General features: G+C 69.1%; 1 protein-coding gene across 1 annotated transcript; it reads left to right on the forward strand.

Moving 5' to 3' along the window:
- Positions 1-1,795: 1,795 nt before the first annotated feature.
- On the forward strand, positions 1,796-13,502 carry COPS8 (COP9 signalosome subunit 8). The gene is made up of 7 exons (XM_048506250.1): positions 1,796-1,952; positions 2,424-2,494; positions 4,153-4,201; positions 7,130-7,262; positions 10,865-10,972; positions 11,691-11,753; positions 13,396-13,502. The coding sequence occupies exons 1-7, from the start codon at positions 1,869-1,871 to the stop codon at positions 13,500-13,502; spliced, it is 615 nt and encodes a 204-aa protein (XP_048362207.1). The 5' UTR covers positions 1,796-1,868.
- Positions 13,503-26,550: the final 13,048 nt, after the last annotated feature.

The raw sequence follows: 26,550 nt of genomic DNA on the forward strand, positions 1-26,550 counted from the left end.
AAGGGGGGAAAGCACCCAACCAGTGGTGGGATCCAAAAAATTTAATAACAGGTTCTGATGGAGGTGGGATTCAAACAGTGGCGTTGCCACACACACGCACCTCCAGTCCCTATTGGGCTGGGAGGTTGCTTTAGTAACCCCTTCTTGGCACTCAGAAAAAATTAGTAACCACTTCTAGAGAAGTGGTGAGAACTGGTTGAATCCCACCTCTGCACCCAATGCACTGGTGCGTCCTCCGCCCCGCCCCCGCCTCTCCCCAAAACGCCACACCACGCCCCTGGAATGCCCTCACCACACCCCCGCAGCGGCATGCCCGGTGTGTTGCGCACACCCACGCCCCCTTGGAGCTATGCCTCTGGGGCAATATTCTTATTATAGTAGATGTTCAGAATTTTAGGCAAAATTCTAAATGTGGCAGGCAGCACTATGCCCAAATATTAAAATACAGGCCATTTTGTTTTCAGTTCATTTTCTAATAATTCGCATTATGGGGCTGCCTTTTCTCCTCTGTTCCAAGTGGAGTGGACTTTTCATCAGGCTATTCGTCATCTCAATTTCTCTTTCCTGATTTGTCACTGCCAATAAAGACCCTTTGGAGTATGTTTCCAAGTTTGGGGTTTCTGGCTCCAGTGGGCATTGCTTACACCGAGCCTCATTTGTCACGATTGTAGTTCCTCTGTTACATCCTCGCCATCCAGGCTAATTTGGCCCCTTTAAAAAGGGGGTGTCCAACTCTGGCCCTCCAGACGTTCATGAACTACAATTTCCATCAGTCCCTGCCTGCATTGGCCAAATGACCATGCTGGCAGGGGCTAAGAGAAATTGTAGTCCATTGTAGTCTGTGAACATCTGGAGGTCCAGAGTTGGACACCCATGCTTTAAAGGGATCAATTGACCATGCTGGCAGGACCTGATGGGAACTGTAGTCCATGAACAACTGGTGGGGCAGAGTTGAACACCCTTCCCATTATTTGCTGTGGAGGCTGTAGATGGTAATCTCTAGGGTTGCTCACATTAGCATACTGCTTCATAGCTACCAAATTCTACAAATTGGCAATTAGAAAATTATTTAGTAAGATGTAAGTTGATATGTTAATAAATCAGTAAATAAGTACGACTGTAAGATTAAATTCTGCTAGTTAAGCGGAACGACAGTTTTGGTTATATAAGATTCGATAAAGAAGTTAGCTTAAGAATAGCATAACAATTTGATTTCTCTTTATTATGATAAACTTTTTTGTTACAAAATGTAATTAAGGATAAAGAATTTTCTGGTAATGAGACGGAAGCCAATTATATATGATTAAGAATGAAAATTAATTTTTATTATGGATAATTGACTAAATCAACTGTTATTAACTGTAATTGTGATTATTTTAATTCTAAGTTTTATAAAGTCTTAATAAAATAAAATCATGCAGTTTGACTTCAAGAAATTTAGCGTTGTTTTGTATTTTATGTTTGTTTTTGTTTGTTTTATTAGCTTTCTATGTCGCCCTTCCCTTTTTAACCTCAGGGCGGCTTCCATCAAATAAATATAACAACTCACAATTTCTACATAAACACAAGTTACATCACTTAAAATTTAAAGCTTGAAGACAATGGAAAACTTGGAAACAATGGATTAAACATTCCCAAACGGGGGAGAAGGCTCAGGGCGGAAATTCTCAGCGCTGCAGATGCCTCTGGACAAAACTGTAGGGGTAGGGGAGGCGAAGGCAACGCATCCTCGCATGCAGTTCGCCACCGTCCCTCAGGGAGCGTCCCACTCTATGGCTCAGCCGTGCCGGAGAGCCGGAAGTGCGTCACCCGCGCGCCGGAAATCGGTGCCGGAGCCCCCAGCTCGGGGAGGCGAGAGCCGGGCGAAGATGCCGGTGGCCGTGATGGCGGCGGGGAGCAGCGCCATCGCCCACCGGAAGCTGCTGGAGCAGTGCGAGACGCAGGAGCTGGAGGTGCTGCAGGGGCGGAGGGAAGGGGAAGGTACCTGCGGAGCAGACGCGTGAACGTGTGCATGGGCCCGACATGCGTCTCTGTTGACTGTCTCCCTACCGCATAGGTGTCAAACTCGCGGCCCTCCAGATGTTGTGGACTGCAGTTCCCATCATCCCCTGCCAGCATCATCCTGGCAAGGGATGATGGGAACTGTAGTTCATAACATCTGGAAGGCCGCGAATTTGACACCTGTGCCCTAAGGGCTGCTCTTCCTCTGCAACGTAGTCAGCTGGGCGAGACATAAGCCATCCAAATGAGGGAATGTGGAGCCCGGGGAGCCAGGATGCATGGATTTGAGTGTGAGTGAGTTTGTATGTGTGTCAGTGTCAGCCAACGCGGGATTCTCGGTTCTGTGTAGAAGCAGAATATAAACGCATGCCCTTGATTTCAGCAGAATATAAACGAATGCCCTTGATTTCATCCCATCCCAGGCTCCAGGCGGGATAGCAACGCCACCTGTCTATGCCCAGCTCCTGGCATTGTACCTTTTACATAATGACATGTAAGTAAGGATTCGTTTCAATATGTCTGACAATCAGGATGGGTGCTTGTTAGCCTTTGTTTGCTTTTTATTATTTTAGCTTTAATATTTGGAGCACCTTCCTTATGAGGAGAGGCTGCAGCGTTTGGGACTCTTTAGTTTGGAGAGCAGACATCTGAGGGGGGATATGATTGAAGTCTATAAAATTATGCATGGGGTAGAAAATGTTGACAGAGAGACATTTTTCTCTCTTTCTCACAGTACTAGAATCAGGGGGCATCCATTGAAAATGCTGGGGGGAAGAATTAGGACTAATAAAAGGAAACATTTTTTCACGCAACGCTTGATTGGTGTTTGGAATATACTGCTACAGGAGGTGGTGATGGCCACTAACCTTGTTGGCTTTAAAAAGGGCTTGGACAGATTTATGGAGAAGAAGTTGATCTATGGCTACTAATTTTGACCCTCCTTGATCTGAGATTGCAAATGCCTTAGCAGACCAGGTGCTCAGGAGCAACAGCAGCAGAAGGCCATTGCTTTCACATCCTGCATGTGAGCTTCCAAAGTTACCTGGTGGGCCACTGCGAGTAGCTGGACTAGATGGACTCTGGGCTGATCCAGCAGGCTTGTTCTTATGTTCTTATTAATATTTTTTTTATTACAAATAGAAGTGATTCTAGTAATATGTGTGAAATCAGAAGATCCTACTGAAGGGGAAAGGCTGCCTGAGTGATAGAGATCTGAATGAAATGAATCTTGTGCTCTAAAGGGTATGCACCAACTCTGCAGTTAAACACTTAGAGCTTTAAACTACAACTGTCCATCAAGAGTGTGTAACATTATCCTCAAATTCCTCCACCACACCCATGAAAAAGTCAGGACACAGAGACAGCAATTCCAGGCAAGACACCTGTATAGTATATATTTGCACTTACACTAAACTGTACTCAGGCATACTTTCTGCTGTGCTGCTGGGGAATAGTCCGAGAGTCAGAAATTATCCTCAGGACATCTGGGAAGATTATGCTTTTTCTACTAGTTGTCAGGAGCCAGTGCAAGTGGGAAAATGGGGCTGTATAAAATGCGTCTTTCCCAAAGTTCTGAAGGCGCCCCCCCCCCCCCCGTTGATTGTCATGGGGGTGTGAGGTCGCTGTAAGCCTCTCTGTCTTCAGCCTTCCTCTATGGGAGCTTTCAATTCCTGCCAAATGGACAACTCCCCCCTTATAAAACCTGGATTACACGCTGTTTAGATACCTCAGCAAGTGAACATCTGTTCTGTCATTCCTGCTTAGCTAATCTGCATTCACTGCAACATAGACTTCTTGAAGGTCTAGTCACAGTCCACTGATGAGAGTTTTAATTAGAAACAAAGACCAAGTCTAGCAAGTATTGTACTAAATTATGAAAGCTGCAACATTCAGTAAATATTTTAGCTTCCAGTGATCTTTATATCATTTCTGTCTCATACTTTTTCTTTTGAAAACAGTTATGGTAGGAAACTTTTTTGATTTGGTTATTGAATTGTCATCTGCAGTCTATATGTAAGTATTGTCCTTTTGTAAGGATGAATTCTCCTCTTTAACCAGATGTTCTCTCCATCTCTTTCTGTACTGATAGACTTCCAGTAGACTTCAGTTATTTCTCCAAATGTTTTAAGATGATGTTTTATTTTTTATTAGGAATAATGCACGATACCTCTGGAAAAGAATCCCTGCTGCTATTAAGTCTGTAAGTACAGTGTAGAAATGCGGGGAGATGCTGTTCTTATCCAGTGTTGCTACCTAAAAGTCTCTTCTTTAAAAGTGTTAGCTGGTGTCTGAATAGAAGTTCCCTTGTTGCTGAAATTACTTAGCATATAATTCTGTCGTGGACCTCCCTGTAAATTATTGGTACCAGAAGGATTTCTGTTAGTGGACCATGACATTACCACCTTCCCGCGACTGCTGCTGCCTAAAATGCCCCAGCGATATTCCTCCTGGGGACAAGAGATATCCAAGGACATCAGAAAAGGGGAGTTGGGTTTTTTTTCCCGTGAGTCCTGCATGTGCAGGAATGATTGGCACAATCCAATACACTGTATTGTATTTTTAATAGCTTCATAGTTTTAAGATATTTTCCTAAAAGTTAGCACGGTGTAGTGGTTCAGGTCTGATTTCCCATTCCTCCATACGAGCAGCAGCATGTAATCTGGAGAATCAGGTTTGTTTCCCTACTCCTACACCTGAAGCCTGCTGGGGTGATCTTGGGCTAGTACTCACAGTCCTCTCAGAACTCTCTCAGCGCCACCTGCCTCACAAGATGTCTGTTGCAGAGAGAGGAAGAAAAAGAGTTCGGAAGCCCCTTTCAGGCTTCTTATAGGAGAGAAAAGGAGGATATAAATTCAAACTCTAAAATGTTAAAATTTCAGTATTCTCGTAGGAGGGCAGTTTGTGGAAATGATAGATAAATTATGAATGGGCACCTTTTTCCATTTAGCCTTCTTTCTGGAAGATGTCATGAATGAAAGCAGAATGCATCTTTTTGTTCTACTTTCAAGCTCTTTATTTTATCATATGTATATTCCATTTTGATCCCCACAGTAACATATATATATTCCATTCTGACCCCCACAGTAACATCACGCACCAAAGCTTCAAAATATCTGGGGAATTATTTCATTTATTTATAGCTAGTTTTTCTCCTCAGTGCAGACATAGAGTGGTATATGACATTCTTCTCATCTCCATTATTTTGTATGGCAGGGATTGGGAAGATCAGAAAGATTTCCTATGACTGAGGCATTATAAGGTTTTGGTCCAGCAGAATTGGGCATGATTGGCACACTGTATTACACTTTCGAAGAAGAAATGATTCTGTGTGAAAGACCGGGGGGACCAATCTAAAGCAACTCTACAACAATTGGTCTCAAGTCATTAAAAAAGCTTTATAATTGCTATTTGTAGTCTGGAAACTTGACCCTGCATTATCACATTGAATTTGACCACTGAGGAAGGCTGTTTGACCCAAATGCCTCTGTTTATTAGGGTCAAAAAAGTGTCCTATTGAACCCTTCTGTGTATTGTAACTGATTTTTGTATGTATGAGGAAGGCTATTGTGGGCCTTTATAAGTTTAGATGGTTTTAATGTGTATAAATATGTATGTAGTTTTCACATTTGGTAGTTCTACATTTAGTGGCCCTTGAAACACTTGTTTAACCTTCTAGGTGCTTAATTCTAGGGATTGGGAAGAAACCAAATTTCCAAGCATATTTTCAAAACACGGCAAACCAGGGCAACAAATAAACTGCAGGAATTATGCACAAAGTGGTGGTCTCTGAAACTTGAGGTGGTCTCTCACCTGGTTCTCCGGATTAGAATCCACCTGCTCTGAACCACTACACCACACCGGTATGCCAAGAAACCCATACTAAACACAGACAATATACTGTAGATTTTGGGCCTGTGGGCAAGTTTGCCATTCTGATACAGCAGGATGGGCACAGCAACAACATGGCTTCTGCAGGAAGTGGAATCAGCCACAAAATGAGTGCCACGTCTTAACTCCGGTAACGCAGTGCCAGTCCTTCACTATGGTGACGGTGGATGCCAAAGCAAAACATTTTTTAAAATCTGCACAGCCAATCAAATTTTAGTAGCCATTTCGAGTTCTTGCTGGGCAAAAGCCCTACCTCGCCCCACCTATGTCCTAAAAACACTTGGCGGGCACCCTGGTATCCACAGGCACAGTGTTGATGGCCCCAGGATTACAGTAATCACTGGGAATGTTTCTTGATGGTCTGAAAACTATGACACATTGAAAATTATTTCCTGGCATTGAAGGCAGACATAAAAGACGCCTTTACGGCTCTGGCCCCTGCCTGGTGGAATGCTCTACCTCCAGCTGTCCGGGCCCTGCAGGACCTTGGTGAGTTCCGCAGGGCCTGTAAGACGGAGCTATTCCACCGGGCTTTTGGAGGGGCAGGCTGCGGTTCTACCGCCCCCCACTGAAACTGAGGCTGCCTGTTTTTCCATCTGGGTTGGGCCCTGATTCCATCTTGGGCCCTGCCTATTCCCCCCCCCCCCCCCTTTCTTTTGGCCTTCAGATCGGGCGCCTGTTTTAAACAACTTCTGTTGTTTTAATTTATATTTATTGTTAGTAACTGCTGCTTAAGTTTTTAATGGGTTTAAGTTTTATGTTGTATTGATTTGCTGTCTTAGAGAACAGCCATATTGTCAGCCGCCTCGAGCCCTTTGGGGATGAGGCGACCTATAAATTTAACACATGAATGAATGAATGAATGAATGAATGAATGAGTGAATGAATGAATGAATGAATGAATGAATGAATGAATAAATAAATAAATAAATAAATAAATAAATAAATAAATTTTCAGTACCCTGGACAGGTAGCATTCTCTCCATTGAGGCAGTCCAATGTGGTTTAGTACTTTTCATTTTGTGTTTGCAGAACTTAGGGTTCATTTACTATCGGTAGTACTTGGAATTTTTCTGCAATGTCCCTCTTCTTTATCGGAGACTGTCAGTTTGTAAGGGCTAGGATGGGCCGTTTCCTTTTCAGTCCTATTTTATACATTCATATACCATCTTTCTAATTTTCCACAGAGGAGTACATGGATCTGCTTTGATTTTTTTCCCTTCTTTTTTTTTCTTTGTAGGCAAATCCAGAACTTGGGGCAATTTGGTCCGTAGGGCAGAGAATCTGGCAGAGAGATTTCCCTGGGATTTATACCACAATTGGTGCACATCAGTGGTCTGAGACAATTCAGCCGATCATGGAGGCACTGAGAGGTACAGCTGTCTTCCCAGAGCTTTGTTTACATTATTTTATGTGGCTACAAAACGGGAAGGGGTGGGGCTGTTAGGTCTTGGACCTTAAGCCAATAAACGGACTCTGCATTGTTGATCAGTAGCATTTATTGATAAGCTCAGAGCACCAAAGCCAGTTCTGGCGAACTTGGCCCTTTATCCCCGTTGTCAGTCCCCCTCCCTTTTCCCCAAGATGTTTGAAAGAAAGAGTTTGCAGGGACAAGGCACTCCAAGGTCGGTGACAGATAGTGATAGAGAGCCATCTGGCATCCTGCCCCATGGAGCAACTGAAACAACACCGTATCTCATGAGACCAGGGTGTCAGGGGGAAGCCTAGTTATCTACAGAGTGTTTGAAGCCATAAAGTAAAGATCAAGGAAAGAATTCCCCAGATGGCAGTGGTAACATAAAGCAGGCTGGTTACATATATCTTGTAGCAACACTGATATATAGTTGAAAGCAGTTACATTGAGTTAGGAATGCATCTCAGTCACCTAGACAGCATCCCTCTGATAAGAAGAAGAGAAGAATAGTTTGGATTTATATCCCCCCCTTTCTCTCCTGTAAGGAGACTCAAAGGGGCTTACAATCTCCTTGCCCTTCCCCCCTAACAACAAACACCCTGTGAGGTGGGTGGGGCTGAAAGAGCTCCGAAAAGCTGTGACTAGCCCAAGGTCACCCAGCTAGCGTGTGTGGGAGTGCACAGGCTAATCTGAACTCCCCAGACAAGCCTCCACAGCTCAAGTGGCAGAGCAAGGAATCAAACACAGTTCCTCCTGATTAGAATGCACCTGCTCTTAACCACCTGTCCCCCCCCCCCCCAACACTGTCCCCACCCATAAGGGGGAATGTTGATTGTAACCTGATCTCATCAGATCTCAGAAGCTAAGCAGGATCAGCACTAGTCAGTATTTGGGTGGGAGACCACCAAGGGAGTCCAGGGCCGCTATGCAGAGGCAGGCAATGGCAAACCACCTCTGTTAGTCTCTTGCCTTCAAAACCCCACAAGTCCCCATAAGTTGCCTGTAACTTGATGGCAAAAAACGAAACGTGCCTGCACCCTATTAAAAGCCCTAGCAAGTTGAATGGGCCTCTTAACCACCCCTAGAGGCAACCCTCCTCCCTCACTTCAGGGTGTTTTTTCTTTAGGGAAGACATGGAAAATGCACTTTCTCTTGTTGATGCTGAAGTTAAATTTATTCTTATGGTCTTTGGCCAGCAAGTAAAATAAATAAATAAATAACATGCTAGATGAATTGTTCCCACAGGCAGCAAGAATATTAACATTAGAGAATTAAAAACACTCAACCCCAATAAAAGATACTTAAAAACAGGGCTTCAGCAAACCTCTTTGGAGACTTGCAAGCTGCAGGTTTTATAAACTAGTAGACGGAACTTTGCTACTTGGCTTGAAATTTGGGGGGTTCCTGTCGGAAAGAAGCCAGTCAATCTTTGCTTTCTCTGACTGGTCTGGGAACTTTTCAAGGATCGGATGGGGAATCTTTGATCATGCGTACAGCAAAACACGTTCTCCATCGACTCCTCTTCCTCGGTTTGGCATGGGCCATCTTTCAGCATAAGGGATCTTTTTGAATCCGCTGAGTGGAGTTCTGAGCATTGAGCCAGAGCAGGGGTCTGCAACCTGTGGCTTTCCAGATGTTCATGGACTACAATTCCCATCAGCTCCTGCCGGCATAGCCAATTGGAGAGCCACAGGTTGCAGACCCCTGAGCCAGAGTGAACACCCATCTGCAACTGTTGATTTCCAGTGATGGTAGATACGGTGCTGGGGTGAGAATGTAACCGGCTTCAGCTGAGGATCTAAAATCAGGTGTTCTTAGGCTGTCCGCTGAACGTTTTGTGTCTTCAACGCTTTGTCTGATGAGGTGTTTCCTTGGCTCCAAACCCAGTTGTAGGAGGGCAAATGCATGGTGTAGTGGTTGAGAGCAGGTGCACTCTCATCTGGAGAACCGGGTTTGATTCCCCACTCTGCCACTTGAGCTGTGGAGGCTTATCTGGTGAACTAAATTAGGCTGTGCACTCCAGCACATGCCAGCTGGGTGACCTTGGGCTAGTCGCAGTTCTTCGGAGCTCTCACAGCCCCACCCACCTCACAGGGTGTTTTTTGTGGAGGAGAAAGGAGATTGTGAGCCCCTTTGAGTCTCCTTACGGGGAGAAAGGGGCAGGGGGGGCGTTATAAATCCCAACTCTTCGTCTTCTTCAAATGGGAAAAAGCCTCATTTTTCAAGACTTAATCATACTTCTCTGAGCCATATGGATTGAAATTTGTCCAGAAGAATCAGGGGAAGCAGGCCCTGAGATTTTAAGCTGGTCTTCAGCCACGTGTAGATTGAAGACAAACACACCCATCATCACGCCCATCTTAAGTCGCACATTAAGTTTGGCGCGCAGCTGGGAATCTGCAGGGCCGCGCTTGGAAACCTAGATCAGGTTTTGCCATGCTGGCAGGGGCTGATGGGATTTGTAGTCCATGAACATCTGGAGAGCCGCAGGTTGCAGACCCCTGAGCTCTCTCTAGTGCAGTAAGATGCAAGGAAGGAGGTCCAAGGTGAGATCAGAGGTTGTGCCAATGTCTTCGCCTTGAAAAGTTTGAGCGCTGCTGGAATAAACTGGGGGTATAGCTCAGTGGCAGAGCATTCGACTGGGTGGGCTGCCTTAAATAAAGGAACAGCCAACCTGAGAACCAGCCAACCTAGTTGACACACTGGAGCACATGGAAGGAATGAGTCCTTTGGACTTGTTGCAGAAGAAAAGTTGGTTGTTATACCCTGATTTTTTCTGTCTTAAAGTGGCTTACAAACTCCTTCCCTCCCTCTCCCCACAACAGACACCTTTTGAGGTAAGTGAAGCTGAGAGAGTTCTGAGAGAACTGAGACTGGGCCAAGGTCACCTTTCATGTGGAGGAGTGGGGAAACAAACCCGGTTCTCCAAATCAGAGCCTGCCGCTCTTAACTGTTACCCACAAACATAGGAACTGTACAACCACCTGCCCCCCCCCCTTTCCGGAACCCCTGCTCTTTCCCCAGAAGATGGCAGAAAGCCTCCAGGTTCCCTGACCAATCTGGCCTGGTAGAAAATTCCTTTCTGACCCCAAAGTAGCAACCAGCCCTGGATATATAAGGAAGGGTTTCAAGAGCCAAGCTGCCCTCCTTGTCAGGATCTGCCTTGTAATGGAACCAATTTCGCATGGCATTTACGTCCGTTATTATTATTATTATTATTATTATCATCATCATCATCATCATCATCATTATCATTATCATTGTTGTTGTTATTATTATTTATTGTATTTATAAACCGCCCTCCCCCAGATTCTGTGTAGGATCAAGGTTTCACACCCTTTCTGATGGTGGGAGAATCTGTGCTGAGAAAGATGGTTAAGAGGTTTGGGGATGCAGCCCCCCAAACCAGTATTCTTCCTCTGGTGTCCTAGCGGGGCGATGCTCTATAGTTGTCATACGCTTCGAGGCTTATGAGGATTTGACTCCTCCTGCGTGTCAGCACACAGCATATCTTCTTATGTGTTCTTTGCGGCTTTTCTCATAGCTGTCCCTCTTTAACAGACGCAACCAGGCGGCGAGCGTTCGGACTGGTTTCTCAGGCATACACTTCAATAAGCGTGGACGATTTCACAGCCTTCGTCGGGCTTCCTGTGGAAGAAGCTGTGAAAGGTACAGTGATAGATGATCGAAAGGGAGGCTGGTGGAGTCTTGTGTGTCCGTCTAGAGCAGGGGTCTGCAACCTGCGGCTCCAGATGTTCATGGACTACAATTCCCAACAGCCCCTGTCAGCAAGGCCAGTTGGGCCTTGATCTCCCTTGGAAGCCTGTTCCACCAGTTGGGGCCCTTGTGGAGGCCAGTCTGATTGCTTTAGGGCCGTGGTGGCGAACTTTTAGCAATTGGCCATGTTGGCAGGGGCTGATGGGAATTGTAGTCCATAACATCTGGAGTGCCAAAGGTTCGCCACCACTGCTTTAGGGCCACCACAGGTTCTCCTCCGAAGAACGAAGGGGCCTGAGGGGGCGATATGGGGAGAGGCGGTCCCTCAGGTATGCAGGTCCAAAGCCATGAATGGTTTTAAAGGTTAAGACCAATACTTTAAACATGACCCGGTACTCGATCGGCAGCCAGTGCAGGCGGTAAAGGACCGGAGTGATCCGGTCCCTGCTCGATGTTTCTGTAAGAAGCCTGGCTGCTGCATCCTGTACTAGTTTCAATTTCCGGATCATGGCTAAAGGTAAGCCCGCGTAGAGCAAGTTCGAGTAGTCTAGCCTGGAGGTGACCGTTGTGTGAATCACAGTAGCCAATAGAGCGAGAGTGAGACTCTTTTCCTTATTTGAGGCTCTTCATGACACTGACTATCCTGACCAGCTGTATGAAATTGTTTCAGGCGTCTTGGAACAGGGCTGGCAAGCGGACTCCTCAACACGCATGGTGACGCCTAAGAAGCCCGGTAGGTGGCGCTCTTGCTTTCCTTTTGCCGTCTCCTTACTGCGTCCTCCCTCTCCCCGGCAGCATTTGCCAAACAGTGCTTCATTCCAGGTTTGAAGAACGGTAGGGGGTGCTCATAAAACAGAAAGCCGGAATCGTGGGGCTTCCCCATTGTGGGCACAGGCAGCTTTCCTTAAGCAGGCCGTTGAGAATGTGCACTTTTGAGGCAAAAAGTAAACAGGATGTACTTTAACCTCTCCCTCCTTGGCAGCGAAAGCGTCACCGAACGTGTTTTTTTTTTCATGTTCCGACCTTAAATGACATGCCTGAATTGAATAAAGAGTGCTCAGAAAATGGGTGCCGTTCTGGGATGCCCCCTGCCCCTACTAGGAGGAGCCCTTGTTTCAAAGGGTGCAAAAAAAAATAAATGAACCGATTTTTTTTTGCACCCTTTGAAACAAGGGCTCCTCCCCTCCTGGGGCTCAGAACCAGCCGTGGCTTGGCTGTATGCTGCCGCCGTGCACTGCCAGACCAGCTCAAATGCTCTGGGAAGGTGTTCGTGTCTTCTTCCAGGCAGTTCCGATGTCTGCGGGTGGCAATTTATTCTTTGGCATAGAGAAAGAATCCTAGATGAGAAAGCATTCTTGTGCACCAAGCCGCTGTTTCGACAGTCTTAGCAACTTTATTATAAGCAGGGCTTTCTTTTGGGGAACCTTGTGCCAGAATAACCTTTCGCATCCGGAATCAGCTGGCCGTTGTGGGTTTTCCAGGTTGTGTGGCCGTAGTCTGGTAGTTTTTGCTCCCAGTGTTTCCCCTGCATCTGCGGGTGGCATCTTCAGAGAGACACATCTCGCTGGGACATATCTCTGAAGATGCCAGCCGCAGATGCAGGCAAAACATTAGGAGCAAAAACTGCCAGGCTACAGCCTCACAACCCGGAAAACCCACAAAAGTGAGAACCTATAACTGTTCGGTGTGGTATAAAAGCACAGTATTTCTGTGGCAGAAATTAGCAGTTTGGTGTTCCTGAACGGATTGCCTTGAAGTAGGCAGAGGACGAAATGCTTTGGGTGTGGGCAAGTCTGAATTCCTTAACATAGCTCTTGATCTAAAGGAACTACTGTGTTGGTGTTCGGTTGAACTGTTAAAATTATTATAAAGAGAGACGAATGTCTGCTTTTGATGTGCGCCTTAAAAGAAACGGAGGCGCACAGTGACTAAGCCCTATCAGCTGGCGACCAGAGAACAAATATCTTCCATTTCCTAGGCTCTGGCTCTGTAAAGCGCTAAATTAATGATTCAAAAAACGTAGGGGGAAATATGCTTTTCTTTCCTTTCCAGAACTCCTCCCTTTGATTTGACTTTCTTGCCGTCAGGACGATTGATGGTTGTCATCTTAAAAAAAAAATATTATTGTTGTTGTTGTTAATTGAATTTATATACTGGCCTCCCCCGGAGGGCCTTGAGTTTGGTTGCCACAATTCTTTCATGGTTAAGGCAACATTTGAAACTGCTCTCTGAATGTAGACTTGGCAGGGCAAAATCAAGCAAAATCTGGGGTGCCCGTAAGCTCTTGTTCGACACTGAGGTTTTGTGATGACATCTAGAAACTGTGTAATGTGCAGGTCACCAGTAGCTTTTTTTTATTTGTGTGTGACTTTCAGGTCCACAAGAACCGTCATTCAACAGATTTCATCCATTATCAGGTATGTTTTTTTCAGCTTCAGTGTATTTTGGGGCCAAAGCCAGATCCATCGGAGAGAGAAGCTGAGAAGTTTATAACACTTAGAACAGGGGTAGGGAACCTGCGGCTCTCCAGATGTTCAGGAACTACAATTCCCATCAGCCCCTACCAGCATGGCCAATTGGCCTGGGGGGGGGGTGGGGCGGGGGGGGGGTTGGGGGGGGGGGGGGTGGGGGGGGGGGGGGGTGGGGGGGGGGGGGGGTGGGGGGGGGGGGGGGTGGGGGGGGGGGGGGGTGGGGGGGGGGGGGGGTGGGGGGGGGGGGGGGTGGGGGGGGGGGGGGGTGGGGGGGGGGGGGGGTGGGGGGGGGGGGGGGTGGGGGGGGGGGGGGGTGGGGGGGGGGGGGGGTGGGGGGGGGGGGGGGTGGGGGGGGGGGGGGGTGGGGGGGGGGGGGGGTGGGGGGGGGGGGGGGTGGGGGGGGGGGGGGGTGGGGGGGGGGGGGGGTGGGGGGGGGGGGGGGTGGGGGGGGGGGGGGGTGGGGGGGGGGGGGGGTGGGGGGGGGGGGGGGTGGGGGGGGGGGGGGGTGGGGGGGGGGGGGGGTGGGGGGGGGGGGGGGTGGGGGGGGGGGGGGGTGGGGGGGGGGGGGGGTGGGGGGGGGGGGGGGTGGGGGGGGGGGGGGGTGGGGGGGGGGGGGGGTGGGGGGGGGGGGGGGTGGGGGGGGGGGGGGGTGGGGGGGGGGGGGGGTGGGGGGGGGGGGGGGTGGGGGGGGGGGGGGGTGGGGGGGGGGGGGGGTGGGGGGGGGGGGGGGTGGGGGGGGGGGGGGGTGGGGGGGGGGGGGGGTGGGGGGGGGGGGGGGTGGGGGGGGGGGGGGGTGGGGGGGGGGGGGGGTGGGGGGGGGGGGGGGTGGGGGGGGGGGGGGGTGGGGGGGGGGGGGGGTGGGGGGGGGGGGGGGTGGGGGGGGGGGGGGGTGGGGGGGGGGGGGGGTGGGGGGGGGGGGGGGTGGGGGGGGGGGGGGGTGGGGGGGGGGGGGGGTGGGGGGGGGGGGGGGTGGGGGGGGGGGGGGGTGGGGGGGGGGGGGGGTGGGGGGGGGGGGGGGTGGGGGGGGGGGGGGGTGGGGGGGGGGGGGGGTGGGGGGGGGGGGGGGTGGGGGGGGGGGGGGGTGGGGGGGGGGGGGGGTGGGGGGGGGGGGGGGTGGGGGGGGGGGGGGGTGGGGGGGGGGGGGGGTGGGGGGGGGGGGGGGTGGGGGGGGGGGGGGGTGGGGGGGGGGGGGGGTGGGGGGGGGGGGGGGTGGGGGGGGGGGGGGGTGGGGGGGGGGGGGGGTGGGGGGGGGGGGGGGTGGGGGGGGGGGGGGGTGGGGGGGGGGGGGGGTGGGGGGGGGGGGGGGTGGGGGGGGGGGGGGGTGGGGGGGGGGGGGGGTGGGGGGGGGGGGGGGTGGGGGGGGGGGGGGGTGGGGGGGGGGGGGGGTGGGGGGGGGGGGGGGTGGGGGGGGGGGGGGGTGGGGGGGGGGGGGGGTGGGGGGGGGGGGGGGTGGGGGGGGGGGGGGGTGGGGGGGGGGGGGGGTGGGGGGGGGGGGGGGTGGGGGGGGGGGGGGGTGGGGGGGGGGGGGGGTGGGGGGGGGGGGGGGTGGGGGGGGGGGGGGGTGGGGGGGGGGGGGGGTGGGGGGGGGGGGGGGTGGGGGGGGGGGGGGGTGGGGGGGGGGGGGGGTGGGGGGGGGGGGGGGTGGGGGGGGGGGGGGGTGGGGGGGGGGGGGGGTGGGGGGGGGGGGGGGTGGGGGGGGGGGGGGGTGGGGGGGGGGGGGGGTGGGGGGGGGGGGGGGTGGGGGGGGGGGGGGGTGGGGGGGGGGGGGGGTGGGGGGGGGGGGGGGTGGGGGGGGGGGGGGGTGGGGGGGGGGGGGGGTGGGGGGGGGGGGGGGTGGGGGGGGGGGGGGGTGGGGGGGGGGGGGGGTGGGGGGGGGGGGGGGTGGGGGGGGGGGGGGGTGGGGGGGGGGGGGGGTGGGGGGGGGGGGGGGTGGGGGGGGGGGGGGGTGGGGGGGGGGGGGGGTGGGGGGGGGGGGGGGTGGGGGGGGGGGGGGGTGGGGGGGGGGGGGGGTGGGGGGGGGGGGGGGTGGGGGGGGGGGGGGGTGGGGGGGGGGGGGGGTGGGGGGGGGGGGGGGTGGGGGGGGGGGGGGGTGGGGGGGGGGGGGGGTGGGGGGGGGGGGGGGTGGGGGGGGGGGGGGGTGGGGGGGGGGGGGGGTGGGGGGGGGGGGGGGTGGGGGGGGGGGGGGGTGGGGGGGGGGGGGGGTGGGGGGGGGGGGGGGTGGGGGGGGGGGGGGGTGGGGGGGGGGGGGGGTGGGGGGGGGGGGGGGTGGGGGGGGGGGGGGGTGGGGGGGGGGGGGGGTGGGGGGGGGGGGGGGTGGGGGGGGGGGGGGGTGGGGGGGGGGGGGGGTGGGGGGGGGGGGGGGTGGGGGGGGGGGGGGGTGGGGGGGGGGGGGGGTGGGGGGGGGGGGGGGTGGGGGGGGGGGGGGGTGGGGGGGGGGGGGGGTGGGGGGGGGGGGGGGTGGGGGGGGGGGGGGGTGGGGGGGGGGGGGGGTGGGGGGGGGGGGGGGTGGGGGGGGGGGGGGGTGGGGGGGGGGGGGGGTGGGGGGGGGGGGGGGTGGGGGGGGGGGGGGGTGGGGGGGGGGGGGGGTGGGGGGGGGGGGGGGTGGGGGGGGGGGGGGGTGGGGGGGGGGGGGGGTGGGGGGGGGGGGGGGTGGGGGGGGGGGGGGGTGGGGGGGGGGGGGGGTGGGGGGGGGGGGGGGTGGGGGGGGGGGGGGGTGGGGGGGGGGGGGGGTGGGGGGGGGGGGGGGTGGGGGGGGGGGGGGGTGGGGGGGGGGGGGGGTGGGGGGGGGGGGGGGTGGGGGGGGGGGGGGGTGGGGGGGGGGGGGGGTGGGGGGGGGGGGGGGTGGGGGGGGGGGGGGGTGGGGGGGGGGGGGGGTGGGGGGGGGGGGGGGTGGGGGGGGGGGGGGGTGGGGGGGGGGGGGGGTGGGGGGGGGGGGGGGTGGGGGGGGGGGGGGGTGGGGGGGGGGGGGGGTGGGGGGGGGGGGGGGTGGGGGGGGGGGGGGGTGGGGGGGGGGGGGGGTGGGGGGGGGGGGGGGTGGGGGGGGGGGGGGGTGGGGGGGGGGGGGGGTGGGGGGGGGGGGGGGTGGGGGGGGGGGGGGGTGGGGGGGGGGGGGGGTGGGGGGGGGGGGGGGTGGGGGGGGGGGGGGGTGGGGGGGGGGGGGGGTGGGGGGGGGGGGGGGTGGGGGGGGGGGGGGGTGGGGGGGGGGGGGGGTGGGGGGGGGGGGGGGTGGGGGGGGGGGGGGGTGGGGGGGGGGGGGGGTGGGGGGGGGGGGGGGTGGGGGGGGGGGGGGGTGGGGGGGGGGGGGGGTGGGGGGGGGGGGGGGTGGGGGGGGGGGGGGGTGGGGGGGGGGGGGGGTGGGGGGGGGGGGGGGTGGGGGGGGGGGGGGGTGGGGGGGGGGGGGGGTGGGGGGGGGGGGGGGTGGGGGGGGGGGGGGGTGGGGGGGGGGGGGGGTGGGGGGGGGGGGGGGTGGGGGGGGGGGGGGGTGGGGGGGGGGGGGGGTGGGGGGGGGGGGGGGTGGGGGGGGGGGGGGGTGGGGGGGGGGGGGGGTGGGGGGGGGGGGGGGTGGGGGGGGGGGGGGGTGGGGGGGGGGGGGGGTGGGGGGGGGGGGGGGTGGGGGGGGGGGGGGGTGGGGGGGGGGGGGGGTGGGGGGGGGGGGGGGTGGGGGGGGGGGGGGGTGGGGGGGGGGGGGGGTGGGGGGGGGGGGGGGTGGGGGGGGGGGGGGGTGGGGGGGGGGGGGGGTGGGGGGGGGGGGGGGTGGGGGGGGGGGGGGGTGGGGGGGGGGGGGGGTGGGGGGGGGGGGGGGTGGGGGGGGGGGGGGGTGGGGGGGGGGGGGGGTGGGGGGGGGGGGGGGTGGGGGGGGGGGGGGGTGGGGGGGGGGGGGGGTGGGGGGGGGGGGGGGTGGGGGGGGGGGGGGGTGGGGGGGGGGGGGGGTGGGGGGGGGGGGGGGTGGGGGGGGGGGGGGGTGGGGGGGGGGGGGGGTGGGGGGGGGGGGGGGTGGGGGGGGGGGGGGGTGGGGGGGGGGGGGGGTGGGGGGGGGGGGGGGTGGGGGGGGGGGGGGGTGGGGGGGGGGGGGGGTGGGGGGGGGGGGGGGTGGGGGGGGGGGGGGGTGGGGGGGGGGGGGGGTGGGGGGGGGGGGGGGTGGGGGGGGGGGGGGGTGGGGGGGGGGGGGGGTGGGGGGGGGGGGGGGTGGGGGGGGGGGGGGGTGGGGGGGGGGGGGGGTGGGGGGGGGGGGGGGTGGGGGGGGGGGGGGGTGGGGGGGGGGGGGGGTGGGGGGGGGGGGGGGTGGGGGGGGGGGGGGGTGGGGGGGGGGGGGGGTGGGGGGGGGGGGGGGTGGGGGGGGGGGGGGGTGGGGGGGGGGGGGGGTGGGGGGGGGGGGGGGTGGGGGGGGGGGGGGGTGGGGGGGGGGGGGGGTGGGGGGGGGGGGGGGTGGGGGGGGGGGGGGGTGGGGGGGGGGGGGGGTGGGGGGGGGGGGGGGTGGGGGGGGGGGGGGGTGGGGGGGGGGGGGGGTGGGGGGGGGGGGGGGTGGGGGGGGGGGGGGGTGGGGGGGGGGGGGGGTGGGGGGGGGGGGGGGTGGGGGGGGGGGGGGGTGGGGGGGGGGGGGGGTGGGGGGGGGGGGGGGTGGGGGGGGGGGGGGGTGGGGGGGGGGGGGGGTGGGGGGGGGGGGGGGTGGGGGGGGGGGGGGGTGGGGGGGGGGGGGGGTGGGGGGGGGGGGGGGTGGGGGGGGGGGGGGGTGGGGGGGGGGGGGGGTGGGGGGGGGGGGGGGTGGGGGGGGGGGGGGGTGGGGGGGGGGGGGGGTGGGGGGGGGGGGGGGTGGGGGGGGGGGGGGGTGGGGGGGGGGGGGGGTGGGGGGGGGGGGGGGTGGGGGGGGGGGGGGGTGGGGGGGGGGGGGGGTGGGGGGGGGGGGGGGTGGGGGGGGGGGGGGGTGGGGGGGGGGGGGGGTGGGGGGGGGGGGGGGTGGGGGGGGGGGGGGGTGGGGGGGGGGGGGGGTGGGGGGGGGGGGGGGTGGGGGGGGGGGGGGGTGGGGGGGGGGGGGGGTGGGGGGGGGGGGGGGTGGGGGGGGGGGGGGGTGGGGGGGGGGGGGGGTGGGGGGGGGGGGGGGTGGGGGGGGGGGGGGGTGGGGGGGGGGGGGGGTGGGGGGGGGGGGGGGTGGGGGGGGGGGGGGGTGGGGGGGGGGGGGGGTGGGGGGGGGGGGGGGTGGGGGGGGGGGGGGGTGGGGGGGGGGGGGGGTGGGGGGGGGGGGGGGTGGGGGGGGGGGGGGGTGGGGGGGGGGGGGGGTGGGGGGGGGGGGGGGTGGGGGGGGGGGGGGGTGGGGGGGGGGGGGGGTGGGGGGGGGGGGGGGTGGGGGGGGGGGGGGGTGGGGGGGGGGGGGGGTGGGGGGGGGGGGGGGTGGGGGGGGGGGGGGGTGGGGGGGGGGGGGGGTGGGGGGGGGGGGGGGTGGGGGGGGGGGGGGGTGGGGGGGGGGGGGGGTGGGGGGGGGGGGGGGTGGGGGGGGGGGGGGGTGGGGGGGGGGGGGGGTGGGGGGGGGGGGGGGTGGGGGGGGGGGGGGGTGGGGGGGGGGGGGGGTGGGGGGGGGGGGGGGTGGGGGGGGGGGGGGGTGGGGGGGGGGGGGGGTGGGGGGGGGGGGGGGTGGGGGGGGGGGGGGGTGGGGGGGGGGGGGGGTGGGGGGGGGGGGGGGTGGGGGGGGGGGGGGGTGGGGGGGGGGGGGGGTGGGGGGGGGGGGGGGTGGGGGGGGGGGGGGGTGGGGGGGGGGGGGGGTGGGGGGGGGGGGGGGTGGGGGGGGGGGGGGGTGGGGGGGGGGGGGGGTGGGGGGGGGGGGGGGTGGGGGGGGGGGGGGGTGGGGGGGGGGGGGGGTGGGGGGGGGGGGGGGTGGGGGGGGGGGGGGGTGGGGGGGGGGGGGGGTGGGGGGGGGGGGGGGTGGGGGGGGGGGGGGGTGGGGGGGGGGGGGGGTGGGGGGGGGGGGGGGTGGGGGGGGGGGGGGGTGGGGGGGGGGGGGGGTGGGGGGGGGGGGGGGTGGGGGGGGGGGGGGGTGGGGGGGGGGGGGGGTGGGGGGGGGGGGGGGTGGGGGGGGGGGGGGGTGGGGGGGGGGGGGGGTGGGGGGGGGGGGGGGTGGGGGGGGGGGGGGGTGGGGGGGGGGGGGGGTGGGGGGGGGGGGGGGTGGGGGGGGGGGGGGGTGGGGGGGGGGGGGGGTGGGGGGGGGGGGGGGTGGGGGGGGGGGGGGGTGGGGGGGGGGGGGGGTGGGGGGGGGGGGGGGTGGGGGGGGGGGGGGGTGGGGGGGGGGGGGGGTGGGGGGGGGGGGGGGTGGGGGGGGGGGGGGGTGGGGGGGGGGGGGGGTGGGGGGGGGGGGGGGTGGGGGGGGGGGGGGGTGGGGGGGGGGGGGGGTGGGGGGGGGGGGGGGTGGGGGGGGGGGGGGGTGGGGGGGGGGGGGGGTGGGGGGGGGGGGGGGTGGGGGGGGGGGGGGGTGGGGGGGGGGGGGGGTGGGGGGGGGGGGGGGTGGGGGGGGGGGGGGGTGGGGGGGGGGGGGGGTGGGGGGGGGGGGGGGTGGGGGGGGGGGGGGGTGGGGGGGGGGGGGGGTGGGGGGGGGGGGGGGTGGGGGGGGGGGGGGGTGGGGGGGGGGGGGGGTGGGGGGGGGGGGGGGTGGGGGGGGGGGGGGGTGGGGGGGGGGGGGGGTGGGGGGGGGGGGGGGTGGGGGGGGGGGGGGGTGGGGGGGGGGGGGGGTGGGGGGGGGGGGGGGTGGGGGGGGGGGGGGGTGGGGGGGGGGGGGGGTGGGGGGGGGGGGGGGTGGGGGGGGGGGGGGGTGGGGGGGGGGGGGGGTGGGGGGGGGGGGGGGTGGGGGGGGGGGGGGGTGGGGGGGGGGGGGGGTGGGGGGGGGGGGGGGTGGGGGGGGGGGGGGGTGGGGGGGGGGGGGGGTGGGGGGGGGGGGGGGTGGGGGGGGGGGGGGGTGGGGGGGGGGGGGGGTGGGGGGGGGGGGGGGTGGGGGGGGGGGGGGGTGGGGGGGGGGGGGGGTGGGGGGGGGGGGGGGTGGGGGGGGGGGGGGGTGGGGGGGGGGGGGGGTGGGGGGGGGGGGGGGTGGGGGGGGGGGGGGGTGGGGGGGGGGGGGGGTGGGGGGGGGGGGGGGTGGGGGGGGGGGGGGGTGGGGGGGGGGGGGGGTGGGGGGGGGGGGGGGTGGGGGGGGGGGGGGGTGGGGGGGGGGGGGGGTGGGGGGGGGGGGGGGTGGGGGGGGGGGGGGGTGGGGGGGGGGGGGGGTGGGGGGGGGGGGGGGTGGGGGGGGGGGGGGGTGGGGGGGGGGGGGGGTGGGGGGGGGGGGGGGTGGGGGGGGGGGGGGGTGGGGGGGGGGGGGGGTGGGGGGGGGGGGGGGTGGGGGGGGGGGGGGGTGGGGGGGGGGGGGGGTGGGGGGGGGGGGGGGTGGGGGGGGGGGGGGGTGGGGGGGGGGGGGGGTGGGGGGGGGGGGGGGTGGGGGGGGGGGGGGGTGGGGGGGGGGGGGGGTGGGGGGGGGGGGGGGTGGGGGGGGGGGGGGGTGGGGGGGGGGGGGGGTGGGGGGGGGGGGGGGTGGGGGGGGGGGGGGGTGGGGGGGGGGGGGGGTGGGGGGGGGGGGGGGTGGGGGGGGGGGGGGGTGGGGGGGGGGGGGGGTGGGGGGGGGGGGGGGTGGGGGGGGGGGGGGGTGGGGGGGGGGGGGGGTGGGGGGGGGGGGGGGTGGGGGGGGGGGGGGGTGGGGGGGGGGGGGGGTGGGGGGGGGGGGGGGTGGGGGGGGGGGGGGGTGGGGGGGGGGGGGGGTGGGGGGGGGGGGGGGTGGGGGGGGGGGGGGGTGGGGGGGGGGGGGGGTGGGGGGGGGGGGGGGTGGGGGGGGGGGGGGGTGGGGGGGGGGGGGGGTGGGGGGGGGGGGGGGTGGGGGGGGGGGGGGGTGGGGGGGGGGGGGGGTGGGGGGGGGGGGGGGTGGGGGGGGGGGGGGGTGGGGGGGGGGGGGGGTGGGGGGGGGGGGGGGTGGGGGGGGGGGGGGGTGGGGGGGGGGGGGGGTGGGGGGGGGGGGGGGTGGGGGGGGGGGGGGGTGGGGGGGGGGGGGGGTGGGGGGGGGGGGGGGTGGGGGGGGGGGGGGGTGGGGGGGGGGGGGGGTGGGGGGGGGGGGGGGTGGGGGGGGGGGGGGGTGGGGGGGGGGGGGGGTGGGGGGGGGGGGGGGTGGGGGGGGGGGGGGGTGGGGGGGGGGGGGGGTGGGGGGGGGGGGGGGTGGGGGGGGGGGGGGGTGGGGGGGGGGGGGGGTGGGGGGGGGGGGGGGTGGGGGGGGGGGGGGGTGGGGGGGGGGGGGGGTGGGGGGGGGGGGGGGTGGGGGGGGGGGGGGGTGGGGGGGGGGGGGGGTGGGGGGGGGGGGGGGTGGGGGGGGGGGGGGGTGGGGGGGGGGGGGGGTGGGGGGGGGGGGGGGTGGGGGGGGGGGGGGGTGGGGGGGGGGGGGGGTGGGGGGGGGGGGGGGTGGGGGGGGGGGGGGGTGGGGGGGGGGGGGGGTGGGGGGGGGGGGGGGTGGGGGGGGGGGGGGGTGGGGGGGGGGGGGGGTGGGGGGGGGGGGGGGTGGGGGGGGGGGGGGGTGGGGGGGGGGGGGGGTGGGGGGGGGGGGGGGTGGGGGGGGGGGGGGGTGGGGGGGGGGGGGGGTGGGGGGGGGGGGGGGTGGGGGGGGGGGGGGGTGGGGGGGGGGGGGGGTGGGGGGGGGGGGGGGTGGGGGGGGGGGGGGGTGGGGGGGGGGGGGGGTGGGGGGGGGGGGGGGTGGGGGGGGGGGGGGGTGGGGGGGGGGGGGGGTGGGGGGGGGGGGGGGTGGGGGGGGGGGGGGGTGGGGGGGGGGGGGGGTGGGGGGGGGGGGGGGTGGGGGGGGGGGGGGGTGGGGGGGGGGGGGGGTGGGGGGGGGGGGGGGTGGGGGGGGGGGGGGGTGGGGGGGGGGGGGGGTGGGGGGGGGGGGGGGTGGGGGGGGGGGGGGGTGGGGGGGGGGGGGGGTGGGGGGGGGGGGGGGTGGGGGGGGGGGGGGGTGGGGGGGGGGGGGGGTGGGGGGGGGGGGGGGTGGGGGGGGGGGGGGGTGGGGGGGGGGGGGGGTGGGGGGGGGGGGGGGTGGGGGGGGGGGGGGGTGGGGGGGGGGGGGGGTGGGGGGGGGGGGGGGTGGGGGGGGGGGGGGGTGGGGGGGGGGGGGGGTGGGGGGGGGGGGGGGTGGGGGGGGGGGGGGGTGGGGGGGGGGGGGGGTGGGGGGGGGGGGGGGTGGGGGGGGGGGGGGGTGGGGGGGGGGGGGGGTGGGGGGGGGGGGGGGTGGGGGGGGGGGGGGGTGGGGGGGGGGGGGGGTGGGGGGGGGGGGGGGTGGGGGGGGGGGGGGGTGGGGGGGGGGGGGGGTGGGGGGGGGGGGGGGTGGGGGGGGGGGGGGGTGGGGGGGGGGGGGGGTGGGGGGGGGGGGGGGTGGGGGGGGGGGGGGGTGGGGGGGGGGGGGGGTGGGGGGGGGGGGGGGTGGGGGGGGGGGGGGGTGGGGGGGGGGGGGGGTGGGGGGGGGGGGGGGTGGGGGGGGGGGGGGGTGGGGGGGGGGGGGGGTGGGGGGGGGGGGGGGTGGGGGGGGGGGGGGGTGGGGGGGGGGGGGGGTGGGGGGGGGGGGGGGTGGGGGGGGGGGGGGGTGGGGGGGGGGGGGGGTGGGGGGGGGGGGGGGTGGGGGGGGGGGGGGGTGGGGGGGGGGGGGGGTGGGGGGGGGGGGGGGTGGGGGGGGGGGGGGGTGGGGGGGGGGGGGGGTGGGGGGGGGGGGGGGTGGGGGGGGGGGGGGGTGGGGGGGGGGGGGGGTGGGGGGGGGGGGGGGTGGGGGGGGGGGGGGGTGGGGGGGGGGGGGGGTGGGGGGGGGGGGGGGTGGGGGGGGGGGGGGGTGGGGGGGGGGGGGGGTGGGGGGGGGGGGGGGTGGGGGGGGGGGGGGGTGGGGGGGGGGGGGGGTGGGGGGGGGGGGGGGTGGGGGGGGGGGGGGGTGGGGGGGGGGGGGGGTGGGGGGGGGGGGGGGTGGGGGGGGGGGGGGGTGGGGGGGGGGGGGGGTGGGGGGGGGGGGGGGTGGGGGGGGGGGGGGGTGGGGGGGGGGGGGGGTGGGGGGGGGGGGGGGTGGGGGGGGGGGGGGGTGGGGGGGGGGGGGGGTGGGGGGGGGGGGGGGTGGGGGGGGGGGGGGGTGGGGGGGGGGGGGGGTGGGGGGGGGGGGGGGTGGGGGGGGGGGGGGGTGGGGGGGGGGGGGGGTGGGGGGGGGGGGGGGTGGGGGGGGGGGGGGGTGGGGGGGGGGGGGGGTGGGGGGGGGGGGGGGTGGGGGGGGGGGGGGGTGGGGGGGGGGGGGGGTGGGGGGGGGGGGGGGTGGGGGGGGGGGGGGGTGGGGGGGGGGGGGGGTGGGGGGGGGGGGGGGTGGGGGGGGGGGGGGGTGGGGGGGGGGGGGGGTGGGGGGGGGGGGGGGTGGGGGGGGGGGGGGGTGGGGGGGGGGGGGGGTGGGGGGGGGGGGGGGTGGGGGGGGGGGGGGGTGGGGGGGGGGGGGGGTGGGGGGGGGGGGGGGTGGGGGGGGGGGGGGGTGGGGGGGGGGGGGGGTGGGGGGGGGGGGGGGTGGGGGGGGGGGGGGGTGGGGGGGGGGGGGGGTGGGGGGGGGGGGGGGTGGGGGGGGGGGGGGGTGGGGGGGGGGGGGGGTGGGGGGGGGGGGGGGTGGGGGGGGGGGGGGGTGGGGGGGGGGGGGGGTGGGGGGGGGGGGGGGTGGGGGGGGGGGGGGGTGGGGGGGGGGGGGGGTGGGGGGGGGGGGGGGTGGGGGGGGGGGGGGGTGGGGGGGGGGGGGGGTGGGGGGGGGGGGGGGTGGGGGGGGGGGGGGGTGGGGGGGGGGGGGGGTGGGGGGGGGGGGGGGTGGGGGGGGGGGGGGGTGGGGGGGGGGGGGGGTGGGGGGGGGGGGGGGTGGGGGGGGGGGGGGGTGGGGGGGGGGGGGGGTGGGGGGGGGGGGGGGTGGGGGGGGGGGGGGGTGGGGGGGGGGGGGGGTGGGGGGGGGGGGGGGTGGGGGGGGGGGGGGGTGGGGGGGGGGGGGGGTGGGGGGGGGGGGGGGTGGGGGGGGGGGGGGGTGGGGGGGGGGGGGGGTGGGGGGGGGGGGGGGTGGGGGGGGGGGGGGGTGGGGGGGGGGGGGGGTGGGGGGGGGGGGGGGTGGGGGGGGGGGGGGGTGGGGGGGGGGGGGGGTGGGGGGGGGGGGGGGTGGGGGGGGGGGGGGGTGGGGGGGGGGGGGGGTGGGGGGGGGGGGGGGTGGGGGGGGGGGGGGGTGGGGGGGGGGGGGGGTGGGGGGGGGGGGGGGTGGGGGGGGGGGGGGGTGGGGGGGGGGGGGGGTGGGGGGGGGGGGGGGTGGGGGGGGGGGGGGGTGGGGGGGGGGGGGGGTGGGGGGGGGGGGGGGTGGGGGGGGGGGGGGGTGGGGGGGGGGGGGGGTGGGGGGGGGGGGGGGTGGGGGGGGGGGGGGGTGGGGGGGGGGGGGGGTGGGGGGGGGGGGGGGTGGGGGGGGGGGGGGGTGGGGGGGGGGGGGGGTGGGGGGGGGGGGGGGTGGGGGGGGGGGGGGGTGGGGGGGGGGGGGGGTGGGGGGGGGGGGGGGTGGGGGGGGGGGGGGGTGGGGGGGGGGGGGGGTGGGGGGGGGGGGGGGTGGGGGGGGGGGGGGGTGGGGGGGGGGGGGGGTGGGGGGGGGGGGGGGTGGGGGGGGGGGGGGGTGGGGGGGGGGGGGGGTGGGGGGGGGGGGGGGTGGGGGGGGGGGGGGGTGGGGGGGGGGGGGGGTGGGGGGGGGGGGGGGTGGGGGGGGGGGGGGGTGGGGGGGGGGGGGGGTGGGGGGGGGGGGGGGTGGGGGGGGGGGGGGGTGGGGGGGGGGGGGGGTGGGGGGGGGGGGGGGTGGGGGGGGGGGGGGGTGGGGGGGGGGGGGGGTGGGGGGGGGGGGGGGTGGGGGGGGGGGGGGGTGGGGGGGGGGGGGGGTGGGGGGGGGGGGGGGTGGGGGGGGGGGGGGGTGGGGGGGGGGGGGGGTGGGGGGGGGGGGGGGTGGGGGGGGGGGGGGGTGGGGGGGGGGGGGGGTGGGGGGGGGGGGGGGTGGGGGGGGGGGGGGGTGGGGGGGGGGGGGGGTGGGGGGGGGGGGGGGTGGGGGGGGGGGGGGGTGGGGGGGGGGGGGGGTGGGGGGGGGGGGGGGTGGGGGGGGGGGGGGGTGGGGGGGGGGGGGGGTGGGGGGGGGGGGGGGTGGGGGGGGGGGGGGGTGGGGGGGGGGGGGGGTGGGGGGGGGGGGGGGTGGGGGGGGGGGGGGGTGGGGGGGGGGGGGGGTGGGGGGGGGGGGGGGTGGGGGGGGGGGGGGGTGGGGGGGGGGGGGGGTGGGGGGGGGGGGGGGTGGGGGGGGGGGGGGGTGGGGGGGGGGGGGGGTGGGGGGGGGGGGGGGTGGGGGGGGGGGGGGGTGGGGGGGGGGGGGGGTGGGGGGGGGGGGGGGTGGGGGGGGGGGGGGGTGGGGGGGGGGGGGGGTGGGGGGGGGGGGGGGTGGGGGGGGGGGGGGGTGGGGGGGGGGGGGGGTGGGGGGGGGGGGGGGTGGGGGGGGGGGGGGGTGGGGGGGGGGGGGGGTGGGGGGGGGGGGGGGTGGGGGGGGGGGGGGGTGGGGGGGGGGGGGGGTGGGGGGGGGGGGGGGTGGGGGGGGGGGGGGGTGGGGGGGGGGGGGGGTGGGGGGGGGGGGGGGTGGGGGGGGGGGGGGGTGGGGGGGGGGGGGGGTGGGGGGGGGGGGGGGTGGGGGGGGGGGGGGGTGGGGGGGGGGGGGGGTGGGGGGGGGGGGGGGTGGGGGGGGGGGGGGGTGGGGGGGGGGGGGGGTGGGGGGGGGGGGGGGTGGGGGGGGGGGGGGGTGGGGGGGGGGGGGGGTGGGGGGGGGGGGGGGTGGGGGGGGGGGGGGGTGGGGGGGGGGGGGGGTGGGGGGGGGGGGGGGTGGGGGGGGGGGGGGGTGGGGGGGGGGGGGGGTGGGGGGGGGGGGGGGTGGGGGGGGGGGGGGGTGGGGGGGGGGGGGGGTGGGGGGGGGGGGGGGTGGGGGGGGGGGGGGGTGGGGGGGGGGGGGGGTGGGGGGGG

The sequence above is a fragment of the Sphaerodactylus townsendi genome, linkage group LG01 (genome assembly GCF_021028975.2).
Source record: "Sphaerodactylus townsendi isolate TG3544 linkage group LG01, MPM_Stown_v2.3, whole genome shotgun sequence".
Classification (NCBI taxonomy): domain Eukaryota; kingdom Metazoa; phylum Chordata; class Lepidosauria; order Squamata; family Sphaerodactylidae; genus Sphaerodactylus; species Sphaerodactylus townsendi.

Excerpts from the sequence above, each read along its gene's own strand:
- COPS8 (XM_048506250.1), top strand. The coding sequence starts at position 1,869 with ATGCCGGTGGCCGTGATGGCGGCGGGGAGCAGCGCCATCGCCCACCGG. Across the intron at positions 10,973-11,690 it reads TGTGGAAGAAGCTGTGAAAG|GCGTCTTGGAACAGGGCTGG; the intron begins GTACAGTGATAG and ends AAATTGTTTCAG. Across the intron at positions 11,754-13,395 it reads GGTGACGCCTAAGAAGCCCG|GTCCACAAGAACCGTCATTC; the intron begins GTAGGTGGCGCT and ends TGTGACTTTCAG.